At 49.4% G+C, this 15,474-nt stretch overlaps 1 protein-coding gene across 1 annotated transcript in view; it reads left to right on the top strand.

Moving 5' to 3' along the window:
* Nucleotides 1-15,474, top strand: part of LOC119951022 (multiple epidermal growth factor-like domains protein 11) — a 35,697-nt gene continuing 20,223 nt past the window's right edge. Inside the window, exons 1-10 of the mRNA XM_038774056.1 lie at nucleotides 1-194; nucleotides 2,509-2,688; nucleotides 2,849-3,007; nucleotides 3,162-3,317; nucleotides 3,411-3,560; nucleotides 4,757-4,909; nucleotides 5,354-5,506; nucleotides 7,821-7,976; nucleotides 9,215-9,367; nucleotides 11,502-11,657. Of these exons, the coding sequence (XP_038629984.1) occupies nucleotides 2,562-2,688; nucleotides 2,849-3,007; nucleotides 3,162-3,317; nucleotides 3,411-3,560; nucleotides 4,757-4,909; nucleotides 5,354-5,506; nucleotides 7,821-7,976; nucleotides 9,215-9,367; nucleotides 11,502-11,657 (1,363 nt within the window). The 5' untranslated portion in view covers nucleotides 1-194; nucleotides 2,509-2,561. The remainder of the gene's footprint in view (nucleotides 195-2,508; nucleotides 2,689-2,848; nucleotides 3,008-3,161; nucleotides 3,318-3,410; nucleotides 3,561-4,756; nucleotides 4,910-5,353; nucleotides 5,507-7,820; nucleotides 7,977-9,214; nucleotides 9,368-11,501; nucleotides 11,658-15,474) is intronic.

Below are 15,474 nucleotides of genomic sequence, written 5' to 3'. Positions count from 1 at the left end.
TGGGCAATGTCCTCGTCCAGAGTATCTGGCCCGTGTGTGCAACAGCACCTTCGGGAAGGTGTGTGAGTCGGATGGAGATTGCAGTGGTTCCCAAAGTTGCTGTGACGCTGGCTGTCAGAAACGATGTGTTCCATCATCCTTTGGGAAATCCAATTGGGGAGGTTCCTGGTCCGAAAAGAACAGATCCTCAACAGGTCTGTACATTTCTGCAGTGGGTCACATCTGTATCTTTCTCTGTCTCTCACGATCAGTGGGATTCTCTGAAACGGGCGCGATGGCCGACGCCGACGAACCTCTCCAGCGGCGGGGCAACCAGATGTAGCGGAATCCTCTGCACTTCCAGGGGCTAGGAGACGCTGGATGGGTTGGCGCCGCGCCAGCCAGCGCTAAAGGGACTGCACAAGTCCGTGCATGCGCCAAAGGGCCGGCGTAACCCAGCGTATGCGCGGAACAGCCGGCATATTCTGGCGCATGCACAGGGGGTTCTGTTCTCCGTGCCGGCCACGGCGGAGCCCTCCAGGGGCCGGCACACATGGAAGGAGTGCCCCCACGGCACAGGCCCGCCCACAGCTCGGTGGACCCCGATCGCACCCCCCAGGGTCGGATCTCCCCGCGAACACCCCCCCCCCCATCCATCCCGTGGACCGCCCCAGCCGATTTACCTGCCAGGTCCCGCCGTGTGGGACCATGTCTAAATCACGCCAGCGGGACTTGCCAGAAACAGACAGCCGCTTGGCCCATCGTGGCCTGGAGGATTGCCGGGGGGGGGGGGGGGGGCGTTGTCAATGGCCCGCGACTGGCGTGGTGTGACTCCGCCCCGCCCAAATACAGGCGGCGGAGAATACGGGAGCCGGTGTTGGGGCGGCAGGACGGGACTGGCGCCGCCCCCCGAGGATTCTCTGACCCGTCTGCCTCTGTCTCTCTCCCTGTTTATAATTCTCTCAGTCTCGGTCCATCTCTCTTTGTGTCTCTCTTTCTATCACTTTTCTGTCTTTGTCAGTCATTATATGTCTCTCTGCCTCTTCCCTGTCCTGCTCTCTCTCCTCTCCCTCTCCATCGTTCTCTCTTTTAATCCATTTGATTCTCTTTCTGGTCCAGTCTCAGTCTCTCTCTCTCTCTCTCTCTCTCTCTATCTCCATCCATCACTTTGTATTTTTGGTCCTGTCTCTCTCACACCGTCAATCTCTCTCTCTTTCTCTCCCTCTCACTCTCTCTGTCCCTCTCTCTCTCTGCATTTCCCATTCCCTGTCCCTCTTTCTCGCTGTGTCATTCTTTCTCTCTCTGTCCCTGTTTCTCTCTCTCCGTTTCACTCTATCTGCCTGTCTGTCTTTCTCTCCCTGTCTCTATTTCTTTCTCTGTCTTCCTCTCTCTGTCTGTCTCTCTCCCTCTACGTCTCGCTCTCTGCCTCGCTCTTTGTCTTTCCCTCTTCTTGTCTCTCTTCGTCTCTCTCTTTCTCTTTCCATCTCTCTTTCTGGCTCTCTGGCTGTCTCTCTCCTTCTTTCTCTCTGGACCTCTCTTTGCCACTCACACAACATCGCTCTCTCTCTCTGTCCTTCTCTCTCTCTCTATCCCACACTCTATCTCTCTATCTACCTCTCTCTTTCTCTATCTCTATCACTTCCTCTTTCCCTTCTCCTCTCTCTCGATGTGCAGCACGGTAGCATTGTGGATCGCACAATCGCTTCACAGCTCCAGGGTCCCAGGTTCGATTCCTGGCTTGGGTCCGTGTCTGCGTGGGTTTCCTCCGTGTGCTCCGGATTCCTCCCACAGTCCAAAGATGTGCAGGTTAGGTGGATTGGCCATGATAAATTGCCCTTAGTGTCCAAAATTGCCCTTAGTGTTGGGTGGGGTTACTGGGTTATGGGGATAGCGTGGAGTTGTTGACCTTGGGTAGGGTGCTCTTTCCAAGAGCCGGTGCAGACTCGATGGGCTGAATGGCCTCCTTCTGCACTGTAAATTCTATGATGTCTCTCTTTTTTTCTAATCTCTTTGTCTCTCGATCTGTCACTCTCTCCCTTTGTCTATCAGGTTTCGTCTCCCGCTCTCTCTCTCTCTCTTTGTCCAGGTATCCGTCTGTTTTCCTCTCCCTTTGACTGTCTATACATGTCTAACTCACTCTCTCCCTCACCCATTGTCTCTCAAGCTCCAACTCTCACTCTCTCTTTGTCTATCTATCCATCTCTTTCCCTGTCTCTCTGTCTATCTCTTTGTCTCTCTCCAACTCTCTCTTTTCGTCTCCCTCTCCATCCCTCTCTCTGGTTCTCTCTCCGCTACTTCTCCGTCTTTCACTCCAGCTCTCTCTTTCTCTCTCAAGCAGTCTCTCTTCTGTCCATCTCTCACTCTCTGTCGCTCTCTTTCTTTCTCTCTGTCCCTCTCACTCTCTCTGTCTCTCTGTTCCCGACTCTGTCTAACTCTTTATCTCTCTCGCTTTGTCCCTCTATCCGTCGCTCTCTCTGTCTGTCCCCATCTCAGCTGTCTCCAGCCTTAACCAATCTCGTGGTTTCATAGATTGGACTGCCAAGAAGTGTCCTGATACATCCAGTCTGGATCGTGTGTGCAGGATGAACCACAGTCAGTCCTGTCAGGATGAGGAGGATTGTGGCAAGTGGATGCAGTGTTGTGAGACTTCCTGTGGCAGAAGATGTGTCCACTCCTTCATGGGACAGCAGCACAGTCCGAAATTCTCAGGTAAGAGCTCATGGTCAACCTGACCCAGCAAAGTATCAACTGTGTCTCAACAAAGATGAATGAAAAGGCAGTGCCAGCTGACTGGAGCTGATAATGTAGCATGCTGATGTTGAGATACTCGCTCCCATTCAATTCTCACCTCTGTCTCTCCTTTCTCCAGATCTGACAGCAGGGCACTGTCCTGCCCCACACCGCCTGTCCACAATGTGTGAGCTGAGGTACGGGGAGCTGTGTGAAGATGACGACGATTGTTATGCCTGGCAGACCTGCTGTAACACCACCTGTGGCAGACGGTGTGTCCATGTGTTCCATGGCAAGGGTAAGTAATCAATCGAGACACTCGCTCCCCTCCTAGATGCTACTCATTAGCGATGGAGGTTACAAGGGGACTGGAAGAACCAGTGGGGTGAGTGGGAAGCGACGTCCAGATTAGACACATCAAATTGAGCCGTGTATCACTGTTCACTCTCCAGGTGGTGACCGGAGATGCCCAGAATCTTCTCGACTGACTCACATCTGCACAATGAGCTTCAACACCCAGTGTCACAATGACAGCGACTGTGATGGTTGGCAGACTTGCTGCAATTCCAGCTGTGGAAACAGATGTGTCCCCAAGTTCCTGACCAGATGTAAGAAATCGCTCAGCTTTCCTCTGTATTTAACCACACGCTGTCGCTGTCCTGTCACTCTTTGATGGAGTGTTTGATCTTTGTGTCTTCCAGCTACCCAATGTCCTGCTTCCAGCCGTTTGGACAACTTCTGTGAACTGAAGCTCGGAGATGTGTGTGAGAGTGACGCTGACTGCTTGGCCTGGTCCTCGTGCTGTGATGCCGAGTGTGGAAAGAGATGTGTTCCTCGCTTCTTCATGTCCCGTGAGTGGTTCAGAGGGTTTGTGGTGCTTCGAGCCTATTCATGGAGCTCTGAGTTCATCACCAGCTGGGAAGGGAGTGTGCGAGTGGGAGTGTGCGTGTATCGGTTTGTGCGTGTGTCGGAGCGTGCGTGTGTCGGAGCGTGCGTGTCTCGGGGCGTGCGTGCGTCGGAGCGTGCGTGCGTCGGGGCGTGTGTGTTTGTGTTTGTGTCTGTGTGCATGCATGTGCATGTGAGAGACTGAATGTGAGAGATGAGGCTAACTCAGCATAGAGCGGTGTTAGATTACTGGACCAGAATTCAACTTTAGTTATGATACTGGATGTGAACCACCAAAAATATTTGAATTTGTAAAACTGTGTGGAAAGGATATGCCCTCTCAGCAAGTACCTTTTATGTGAAAACAAACTAATTTAAACACAGAATTAACATCAAAGGAATAGCTTCACAATTAACATGTAAATAATTCTTAAATAAAAGAAAATCTTTAACTTACTATCTGAACCTGCCACGAACTTGAATTGAGCAACCCAATCCAAATCAAATGCCACTGCCAAATAAAGTTAATGAAACAGGTTACTTGCTCATCTGTGCAGACTTTTAAAGAGAGAGAGAAAGAACCTTTTCAGGAACAACCAAATAATCCTTCTGTCTTGTCAGACTCGAATCCCATGGCAAACCGCTGTTCCACTTAAAATATTCTAGTAGATTTCAAACTACAGTCAGATCTGGCTCCTCCAATTAATGACGTTCTCTGTAACCCATTAAGATGCCCCAGTACCAGACTAGTTGGACTAAATACTGACCCTCACATTATCTATCTCACAGGGAACCAGCCAATATATAAACATCATTCTATTAAACTTTTATCTGTGACCAACAAAGTGGTTTGAATAAATGATTCCCTCACCTTATGACTCCTTAATTACAGCTTTAGGAGACACACAGCCTGTATTTTGAACCAGGGTTCTTAATAATATTACTGCAAAAGATTGCAAATACAATGGATATAAACATTTCTACATTAATGAGACTGGCGATGGAACCTGTTGCCGAGCTGTTTCACCCCTGACTCCAATTAAAGATGTGCGACTTCATTCGTCATTAATGTGTTCCTGAAGGAAACCACTTTGCTTGGATTCTCCTGAGGGATCTCTCCATAATTGGTTTTCCTGACTGATCTCCGATTTCTGTATTCCAGGGGATGATACCTGTCCAGCGCCCCACCGTCTCACCCCAATGTGTGATCTGAAACTTGGAGACCAGTGCAGCGGAGATGATGATTGTGATGCTTGGCAGACCTGTTGTGACACCAAATGTGGAAAAGTCTGTATTACCAGCTTCATGGATGACGGTAAGCATGGAAATAGCAGAGCATGGGGATAAGGAATAAAGTAAACAAAGAAGAGAGGGCAAGAGAGAGACAATGAGATAGTTTGAAGCAGAATAAGAGAAAAAATGAAGCAGAATATGGCAGAAATTGACACTCAGCAAACAAGAGAGAGTTATAGCGACAGAGAGAGGGAGAGCGAGACACACTGACAAAAAGGAAAGAGAAACAGACAATGTGAGGGAGAGACAGAAGAATGCTTTGATCAAAACAAAATGTGACGTACTGATGAAGAGAGTGTGAAACAGTGCAGCACTCCTTCGATGTGGTCCTCTGACTGTGTGATACACTCTCAGTATTGTTCCTCAGACAGTGCAGCATTCCCTCAGTACTCTCTTTCCGACTGTAACCCCTGTTTTGCTGTGTGTAACTCCCTCCACCTTTAACTCACAACTTTTTCTCATGCAGATGAAGGAGATGAATGTCCCGACTCGCACCGAGCGAGGAGGATCTGTGCCAGCAACTCGAGTGAATCTTGTAATGATGATGAGGACTGCAGTTCCTGGAAGCAGTGCTGTGATATCGGCTGTGGGAAGAAGTGTGTCTACTCTCGCTGGCACAGTAAGGACAATCCACAAATAACTCACTGCACAACACAATTTAATTTTGACTGACAAAAAATAACAGAAGAGAGCTGCAGGATCTGTCCAAAGGAAAAGGCCCCAGGATATAGACCCCTGTGTACGACACAATACTAAGCTCCAGGACTCTGTGTGCGATTGGTTAAGGACCTTGGGCGGGATTCTGCAGGAATCGGCAGGGCGGGCAGCTCCGGCGCGAAGGATTGACATGAACCACTCCGGCGTCAGGCCGCCTCGAAGGTGCGGAATCCTCCGCACCTTTAGGGGCTAGGCCAGCACAGGAGTGGTTTGCGCCGTGCCGGCCGGCACGCAACAGGTTTGGCATCACGCCAACCGGCGATGAATGGCCTCCGCCGGCCGGCGCGAGTTGGCGCATGCGTGGGAACGCCAGCGTATGCTGGCGTCATCCCAGCGCATGCGCAGGCTGGGTTCATCTCCACGTCGGCCATCGCTGAGACCACAGCAGCCTGACGCGGAGGAATAGAGTGTCCCCGCGGCACAGGCCCGTCCGTGGATCGGTGAGCCCCGATTGTGGGCCAGGCCACCATGGAGGCACCTTTCGGGGCCAGATCCCCCGAGGACCCCGGAGGCCGTCCGCGCGGCCAGGTTTCGCCGGAAAGTACCTCTTGTAATTTACGCCGGCGGGACCGGCCTAAAATGGGCAGCCACGCGGCCCATCGCGGGCCGGAGAATCGCCAGGCGGGCCGCTGATAGCGGCTGCCGACCAGCGCGGCACGATTCCCGCCCCCACCAAATGCACGGCACCAGAGAATTCGGCAGCCGGCGGGGGCAGGATTCATGCCGCCCCCCCAGCGATTCCCCGACCCGGTGGTGGTGCGGAGATTCCACCCCTTGTGTCTAATTGCTCACAAATTCCAGGGTCCTGTGACTAATTGGTCACATGACCAGCGACTATGTGTCTGATTGGTCACATACCCCAGGGCCCTGGTGACCTGATAGAGGTCCACATGATTATGAGGGGCATGGATAGAGTGGATGGGCAGGCACTGTTTCCCAGGATGGAGGGGTCAGGTACCAGGGTGCCTCCGTTAAAGTCCTTGTGACAAAGTTTAGAGGAGATGTGCGAGGCAGTTTGTTTCCGCAGAAAGTGGCGAGTAACTGGAACGCGTTGCCAGGGGAGGTTGTGGAAGAAGATGCATTAACGTCGTTCAAAAGGCATCTTGGCAAACACATGGATAGGGTGGGTATAGAGGGATAGAGCACAAGGAAGTACTAAGGGTTTTGGTATCATGGCCGGTACAGGTTTGGAGGGCCGAAGGGCCTATTCCTGTGCTGTATTGTTTTTTGTTCTTTGTCTGTCGCCTTGTGTTTGATTGGTGACATGATCCAGGGATATGTGTGTGATTGGTCACATTGTCTGTTGCCCTGTGCCTCATTGCTCACCTGATGAATTGTCCTACGTGTCCTGTATCTGGTCACATGCTGCAGCCCCGTTAACTGATTGGTCACGTGTTGTATTAGGCCAGAATTGTCCACCACCTCTCTCCACTTCACCCAAGGACACGCTCAGTGGATATTGAGAATGGTTCACCCATAATCCTCTACTCGCTGTCCTGCATTTTGTCCAACATTTACCAACACAACTTAAGTTGCCTGGGTCCTGAATTCTGGAATTCCCTCCTTTTATAAAAAATATTTTTTTCATAAATTTCGGGTGCCCAATTATTTATTTCCAATTAGGGGGCAATTTAGCGTGGCCAATCCTCCTAACCTGGACATCTTTGGGTTGTGGGGGTGATACCCATGCAGACACGTGGAGAATGTGCAAACTCCACATGGACAGTGACCCTGGGCCGGGATTTGAACCTGAGTCCTCAGTGCCATAGGTGGCAGTGCTAACCGCTGTGACATGTGCCGTCCCTGGAATTCCCTCCTTAACTGCCTCTGCAGCTCTTTCCTCCTTTAAGAAACTCCTTATAAACTGAGTTCTTTAACTAATCTTTTGGTCACCTCGCGCTAATATCTCCTCGATTATCGACACAAAGAAAAGCTGGATTGAACCTGAGCGGACAGCACACCAAGAGGCCATTCTGACCTTCATGTCTGTTCCAGGTCTTTGAAAGAATTGTCCAATTTGTCTCTCTCCTACTCTTCAGTATCTCAAAGACCTTGACATCCTTCCAAAAGTGGGCAACGGGCATTTGAACACAACCTTCCAGCTCACGCTGAAGCAGTGATTTATAAAATGTTTGAGGAGGAATCTTTAGCTTTTGTACTTTGTACCTGTGTTTATAAAGGGCCAGTTAATGATCTCTTTCTGTCTTCCGATAAAGAAGAGAGCGATCAGTGTCCATCCAGCAGCTCACTGAGCAAAGTTTGCAGCTTGAAGCTCGGAGATGAATGTGAGGAAGATGCGGACTGTGACCATTGGCAGATGTGCTGCGATGCTGGCTGTGGAAAGAGATGTGTCTTCAAGTTCTTCAAAGGAGGTGAGGAATTCCACAGAGTGGATAATGAGGAGTCAGTACAGTGTGGGGGGAATTGAGAATTCATGACAGTGTGGGGAAAGTGAGGAGCCATTACAGTGTGGGGGGAGTGAGGAGTCATTGCAGTTTGGGGAAAGTGAGGACTCATTACAGTACGGGGGAATAAGGTGTCGTTACAGTGTGGGGGAGGTGAGAATTCATTTACAGTGTGGGTGAGTGAGGGTTCATTACAGTCTGGGGGGTGTGAGGCGTCATTACAGTGTGGGAGAACTGAGGATTGATTAGAGTGTGTGGGGGAGTGAGGATTCATCACTTGCCAGTTTTTATACTCGATGCCCCATCCAATGAAGGCAAGCATTCCGTAAGCTTTCTTGACTACCTTGTCCACTTGTGTTGCCACTTTCAAAGATCTGTGGTACTGTACACCCAGATCTTTCTTTTCTCCCACAAAAATGCATTTCCCCATATTTGTCCGGATTAAACTCCATTTGCCACATCTCTGCCCAAGTGACCAAGCTATCTGGGTGTGACCATGTGACCAGTCAGACACAGTGAGTTCAGTGTGGGGGGGTAGTGAGTATTCATGATTGGGGGGAGTAAGGAATAATTTCAGTGCGGGGGAGATTGAAGAATCATTTCTGTGTGGTGGGAGTGAGGAGTCGCTCCAGTGTGGGTGAGTGAGGCGTCATTACAGTGTGGGGGAGATTGAGAATTTATTACAGTGTGGGGAGAATGAGAATTCATCAGTGTGTGGGGGATGTTAGGAGTCATTATAGTATGGAGGGACTGAGAATTCATTACAGTGTGGGGTGACTGAGAATTCATTACAGTGTGGAGGGAGTGAGAATTCATTAGTGTGTGTGGAAGTCAGGAGTCATTACAGTGTGAGGGAGTGATGAGTCATTGCAGTGTGGTGGGTGTGATAATTCATTATAGCGTGGGGGGAGTGAAATTCATTAGTGTGTGGGTAAGTCAGGAGTCATTACAGTGTGGGGGTAGTGAGGGGTGTGGGGGGAGTGAGGAGTCATTGCAGTGCGGTGGAACTGAGAATTCATTACAGTGTGGGGGGAAATCTGTTGTCATTACACTGTAGAAGGAGCTTTACTCTGTATCTTTCCCTTTGCTGGAGCTTTCCTGGGAATATTTGAATGTTACAATTGAGATTCACTCTATATACCTGCAGAAAAGGTACCTGAGATTTGATACATATTTAAACCAATCTGCTTGTTGTTTCCTAACAGAGAATGGCAGCTGCCCGGCTCCCAGCCGTCTGCAACCCATGTGTGATGTAAATTATGGAAAAGATTGTGAGGATAATGATGACTGTGATTTGTGGTTAACGTGCTGCGATGCTGGCTGTGGGAAAAGATGTGTGCATCGCGCTTTCGGAGACGGTAAGAGGGACAAACTGTCCCAGCAACCTCATATTGAATAATTCCAGTTCATACATAGGGGGAGATGGTGACATAACGGTAACGTCGCTGTACTCGTAATCCAGAGACCCAGAAGAATGCTCAGGGAAAATGGGTTTTAATCCCTCCATGGCAACTGGTGGAATTTGAATTGAATTCATAAATCTGGAATCTAAAACTATGATATAACTATCATTGATTACATAAAAACACATCCAATTCACTAACGCCCCTCAGAGAGGGAAATCTGCCATCCTTACCTGGTCTGGCCTCCATGCAATCCATAGTAATGTGGTTGAGTATTGAGGAGAATTGCATACCACTGGCGTGATTGTATATCTGTGTAGATGCAATACAACTGAGCAAGCACTAGAGGGAGCACAGGAGAGATATAAATACACACGAACAGGAAGTCAGGACACACTTCACAGGAACGGGAGCTGGTAGCAAGACAGATTAGCAGCACGGTTGTAACATTAAGTTAAGCACTAAAGAGAGAACGAACTCACAATAAAACATATACTTCAACTTTAAGACAACAAGTTTTCTTAAGACACAAGGAACAACACAACCACCACCTTCTCAGGGCAATTAGGGATCGGCAAGTAATGCCAACAACCAATTCAAGAATAAAGATTTCTTCAATTCCCAGCTGGAGCTGCTCAGTTCAGTTTGGATCCTGGAGCTTTCTCATTCGATCAGATCATGGCTGATCTCATTGTGGCCTCAGCTTCACCTTGCTGTCTACCCCGCCCATACCCTTTGACTCGACCTTGAATACATTCAATGACCCAGCCTGTGTTGCTTTCTGGAGAAGTAATTCTACAGCCTCACACCCCACACAGAGAATGAAATTATCCTGATCGCCAGTCGTCAAGTCATAGTCTTTCCCCATGAGGGGGAAACATCATCCCAGCATCCACCCTGACAGGCCCCATCAGGATCTTGTATTTTTCAATAAGATCATCTCTCATTCTTCTGAATCCAATGGAGACAGACCCAAACTGCTCAACCTTTCTTCATAAGCTAATCCTCCCTCCATCCCAGGAATCAGTCAAGCCAGCCCTCTCTGAATGGCTCTGAATATAATTTAAGTAATTCCTTAAGTACGGAGACCAAAGTCATGCACAGTACTCCAGATGTGGTCTCATTGCAACCTGTACAACTGGAGCAAAACTTCACTCATTTTAAATTGATTCCTCTGGAAATAAAAGACAATGTTCCATTTGTCTGGCATTTCCTCAAATTTAGAATCATCATCCTTGTTTTCAAATCCCTCCTTGGACTGTCGCCCTCTCTCCCTGTCCCTGGAATCTCTAACATTCCTGGTATTTTAGTTGTTGATTTGCAAAACTTGCCTCTCATTGCATTCTCATTTTTAAAGCAGAGAAGAGTAACAGGGAATGTCCAGTACTTTCCACGACGCAACACATCTGTGACAATGGGGAGGCGGAGAAGTGTGAGAGAGACGAGGATTGCACAGGCTGGAAGAAGTGCTGTCAAGTCGGAGATTGTGGGAAACGATGTGTCTACACCTTCCACAAGAAGGGTGAGAACAATACTGGGAGGATCTGTAAAAGAGTAGAGTTTGTGAGAGGGGAGAGGGTGACTTAGAGGGGACAGGGTAAGTGAGAGAAGATGGAGTTGAGCAGGACAGTGATAGTGTGAATGCGGAGAGTGGACAGGGCACATGGAAAAGGGGAGATGGAATTTGGGAGAGGGTAGATGACGTGTGAGAGAGGGCACATGATAGAGGGAAGAGGGCAGGTGAGACAGTGGGGAGTGTGCCGGAACAAGCAGAGAACTCGTGAGAGAGGACGCATGAGAGAGGATAGTTGCATGAGAGAGTTGGAAAAATGGTTGATATAGACTCAGTTGTTGAGTACATTCATGACTGAGATGGATTGATGTTTGGACTCTGAATGGAATCAAGTGAAATATAGAGGAGGCAGGATTATTGGAGTTAAGCTTTTCATTCAGTTATGAATCTTATTGAATGGCGGAGCAGATAGGAGGGGCCGAATGGCCTCTTCCTCCTCCTATTCCTTATGTTGCGACCATTGTCTCTCTCCAGAATCAGTTCAATTTGACACCCAAAATGTTCTTGTGTCTACAGAGGAGGTCTTTGAATGCCCAGCAGAATCGCGACTCACTCCCATTTGTCAGATGAAACTGGGAAATCGATGTTCCAGCGATGATGATTGTGATATTTGGCAGAGCTGTTGTGAGGCTGGATGTGGGAACAGATGTGTGATGAAGCTCAAGTTTGAAGGTAAGGAATATGGCCTGTCCAAGTCTCACCTGCCTGGTTCTCTTACCTCCAGACTCGAGATTTACACTGTATGTAACCCTATGCTGTCCTGTGTTGGGAGTCTTTGATGATGTTAAGACACCCTGGGATAGTGCATGGTGAATTAGAGCACTAGGCCTAATACTGCACTCACAGGCCTTCTGGAGAGAGAGAGAGCAATCACACAGGCATTCTGGAGAGATCGACATATAGAGAGAGAGAGAGAGAGGGATAGAACTCACAACAGCATTTCTAGAGAGAGAGAGGCAGACGGCTGTTAGACTCGAAAAAGTAAACCAGGATCAAGCATTGAATACTGTTCATCGGCTTTTTACACTCTTCGCCTGTACCTCCCTGTGGTAAACCACTGTATTGTATTGTACTGTATTGTTACATGTCTCGGCTTGTCCCTGCTGGCTCCGCCTGTGGCTCCTCCCATCGGGCTCATGTATAAAGGTGGCTGGTCTCCGCCTCTGATCCAGTTCGGATCAGAGGCCAGGAGGCTTTCTGTTTCGTGCATTAAAGCCTCAGTTACGTTCACCACTCGTCATGTGTTCATTGATGGCATATCAATTTAATACACTAAACATCTAAGATGAATTCATCACTCAAGCCTGATCGCATGGAGCTAGACCCACAGGCAGTCAACACTGCTGCAACATTCGAGAACTGGCTAAGCTGCTTCGAAGCGTACCTCGGATTCCTTCACCGAAGACTTCACTGACCTCCAAAAGAAGCAGATCCTCCACGCAAGGGTGAGCCCGCAAGTCTTTCTTCTCATCAGGGACGCCCCCTCGTATACGGAGGCGATAATGCTGCTGAAGGCACACGATGTTAAGTCTGTGAACGAGGTGTGTGCTAGACACCTTCTTGCCAAGAGACGACAACGCCCTGGGGAGTTCTTGCGTGCCTTGCGGGTACTCTGCCGGAACTGTGATGCCAGGCGGTATCGGCTACCCAACACGCGGAGCTGTTGGTTAGGGACGCCTATGTCGCAGGCATGAAATCAAACTACATCCGCCAGTGATTGCTAGAAGGGAGTACGCTCGGCATCCCAGAGACAGTGCAACTCTCAAACCCACTGGAGGTGGCCTACCAGAACATGGAGGCCTACACCTCCGACCTCGCGGCCCCCTCATGGACCTCATGCGCGCCGCCATCATCCGACCCGCGTGTGGTGCAAACCTGTGCCGCGCTGCAGCCCGCCAATGCCAGACGTCCGAAGTGCTACTTTTGCGGCCAGGGTAATCATCCCGGACAACGCTGCCCTGCACGGAACGCAACTTGCAACAGGTGTGGGAAGAAGGGACACTTTGCGAAAGCCTGCGAGGCCCGATATCTCTCCTTAGAGCTTCTAGGCCCAGCAACGCTGCCTGCTGCCTGTCGGGGCTGCCCCCATCTGCCACGTCACCCGCCATGTGTGACCCATGGGTGACGCCATCTTCGATTTCAGCCGCCACATGCAACCCACGGGGGCTGCCATCTTTAACGCCATTTTGTACTTCACCCGCCACTCGCGACCCATGGGGCCCGCCCTCCCCTCACCATCTGTAGCCTCGCGAGCCTTAAGGTCGCCCCACCCTCGCTCTTTGCTAACCTCACCCGTACTGTAAGCCTGTCGCTACTAGGAGCAGGCGATACAGTGCCAGGGATAGGACCTTTATAAGGTCGAATGTCCGGCGACTCCTACGAGACGGGGTCATTGAGGCGAGTAACAGCCCCTGGAGAGCCCAAGTGCTGGTCGTCAAGACTGGGGAGAAGCACCGGTTGGTCATCGACTACAATCACACCATCAACCGGTACACACAGCTCGATGAGTGCCCCCTCCCCCGCATATCTGACATGGTCAACCAGATTGCGCAGTATCGAGTCTTCTCCACAGTTGACTTGAAGTCCGCATACCACCAGCTCCCTCTCCGGCCGGAGGACCGCCAATACACGGCCTTCGAGACAGATGGTCGCCACTGTATTGTACTGTATTGTTACATGTCTCAGCTTGTCCCTGCTGGCTCCGCCTGTGGCTCCTCCCATCGGGCTCATGTATAAAGGTGGCTGGTCTCCGCCTCTGATCCAGTTCGGATCAGAGACCAGGAGGCTTTCAGTTTGAGTATTAAAGCCTCAGTTACATTAACCACTCGTCGTGTGTTCATTGATGGCATATCGCTCCCGTGTGTACCATACCTCCCATACCTCCACCATTCGGTATCCTTGTTTTCCACCAATAAATATTTGATGACATTATCATCCTGAATGTTTAAGAAGTCGCCTCTTGTGACTTTAGAATTGATAACAGGTAACATTGTTGCACGTTTTACTTGAGTGTATTACGCGTTTATTGGAGTGTATTAACACGCCTCCATTTAAAGGCCGTGTGCTTAACACTACTACAGCTCTGTGTATGTAATTTCTGCTCGGAGTCGCCAGGTGCCGTATTTAGACACCTCACAAGTATATCAAGGTCAGGTTCAAAGTAATAAAACTACACACCGTTTAGTAAGTTCAAACGATTGATATTTATTATACAAATATAATAAATATGCATGCATACGCTAAAGACTAATACTTATTTCTACTATTAAACGACTAAATACTTATCTAAGTAGGAACCAGCAAGGTCAGGGGACAAGGCCTTTGTTCCTTTCTGGACTTCACCTTCTGTTCTCTAATAGTCGGCTAGAGTATAGGCAGTGCCGGGGTCACGTAGCGAGCGTCGTTTTGGCACTTACTGAACGATGGCTGGTGCTCAACGGCCGGTGATGAAAGACAGGATCCGGAGATCCGGAGGCTGGAGGCGGAGCCAGAGCAAAAACAGCAGATCTGGGCCGGAGTCAACAGCAAGCCGGAGCAACAACAGCAGATCTGGGCCGGAGTCAACAGCGGGGCCGGAGCAAAACAGATCTGGGCCGGAGTCAACAGCAAGCCGGAGCAACAACAGACAGAACCATGTGCGGGGTCTACCTTTATAGGTCCCCCAATGTCCGTGCCTCTTCGGGGCGGGCCTTTACCTGCCATGTATCGATTGGGCCATTTCCCAATCGATATCTTACAAATCCCCCAATCTGAGGGTCTCTTCTCGATGGGTGGGGCGGTCTCTTTGTTGCTTTGTGATGGATACTTCTGGTGCCGGTTCGTCTGGGCGTCCACTCAAAGTATCCATTTAAACCCAAATGTTGCTATTGTGTGGGCCCAGATCTGGATCACCTCATTACTATGCAAAGCGTTGTTGCCATATACACCTTTGGTTGAGATCTTGCACCTAGCCATAAACTGGTTTTGTACGTGCAGAATGCTAATTAGCCTTCTGCAGACTGCTTGTCCTGCTAAGGCTGTTTTCTCCCTGCAGCCTTAGCAGTTCTCCATTTTGGTAGCCCAGTGTCCATCGTAGGTGGCTACATTCCCTCCTTGTGATCCTCACAATAAAATTGTGAAGGATCACCTATGCACGTTGCTTCGAGTGCTTCTGGGTGCCCTCTTTGTGTTCCCTGATCTCAGCAAGTTCCTGGGCGTCTACTCTGTCCTTGACTATGGGAAGAAAAATTTTTATCTGACATTTCTACTTGGCGCTATGTCAAAGGGGACATGCATTACCAAAACAGGGAACCTCTACCTATCACAACTATTATCCTTATCCTTACTTTAAACATTTTATTACAGTCTAAAAAACCTTATCCATTCACACCACATTACATATCGCTTCCTGACTCGGCAGTCGAGTTCAGGACAATATAATACATGGGTATCCTTTATTAACATAGTGCTTTATTCATTGAGGGGCTGGGGGGATTGGTGGAAACCGAAA

The sequence above is a fragment of the Scyliorhinus canicula genome, chromosome 16 (genome assembly GCF_902713615.1).
Source record: "Scyliorhinus canicula chromosome 16, sScyCan1.1, whole genome shotgun sequence".
Lineage (NCBI taxonomy): Eukaryota > Metazoa > Chordata > Chondrichthyes > Carcharhiniformes > Scyliorhinidae > Scyliorhinus > Scyliorhinus canicula.
Note: the sequence above shows the minus strand (reverse complement) of the source record. Positions and strands in the feature narration are given on the sequence as shown.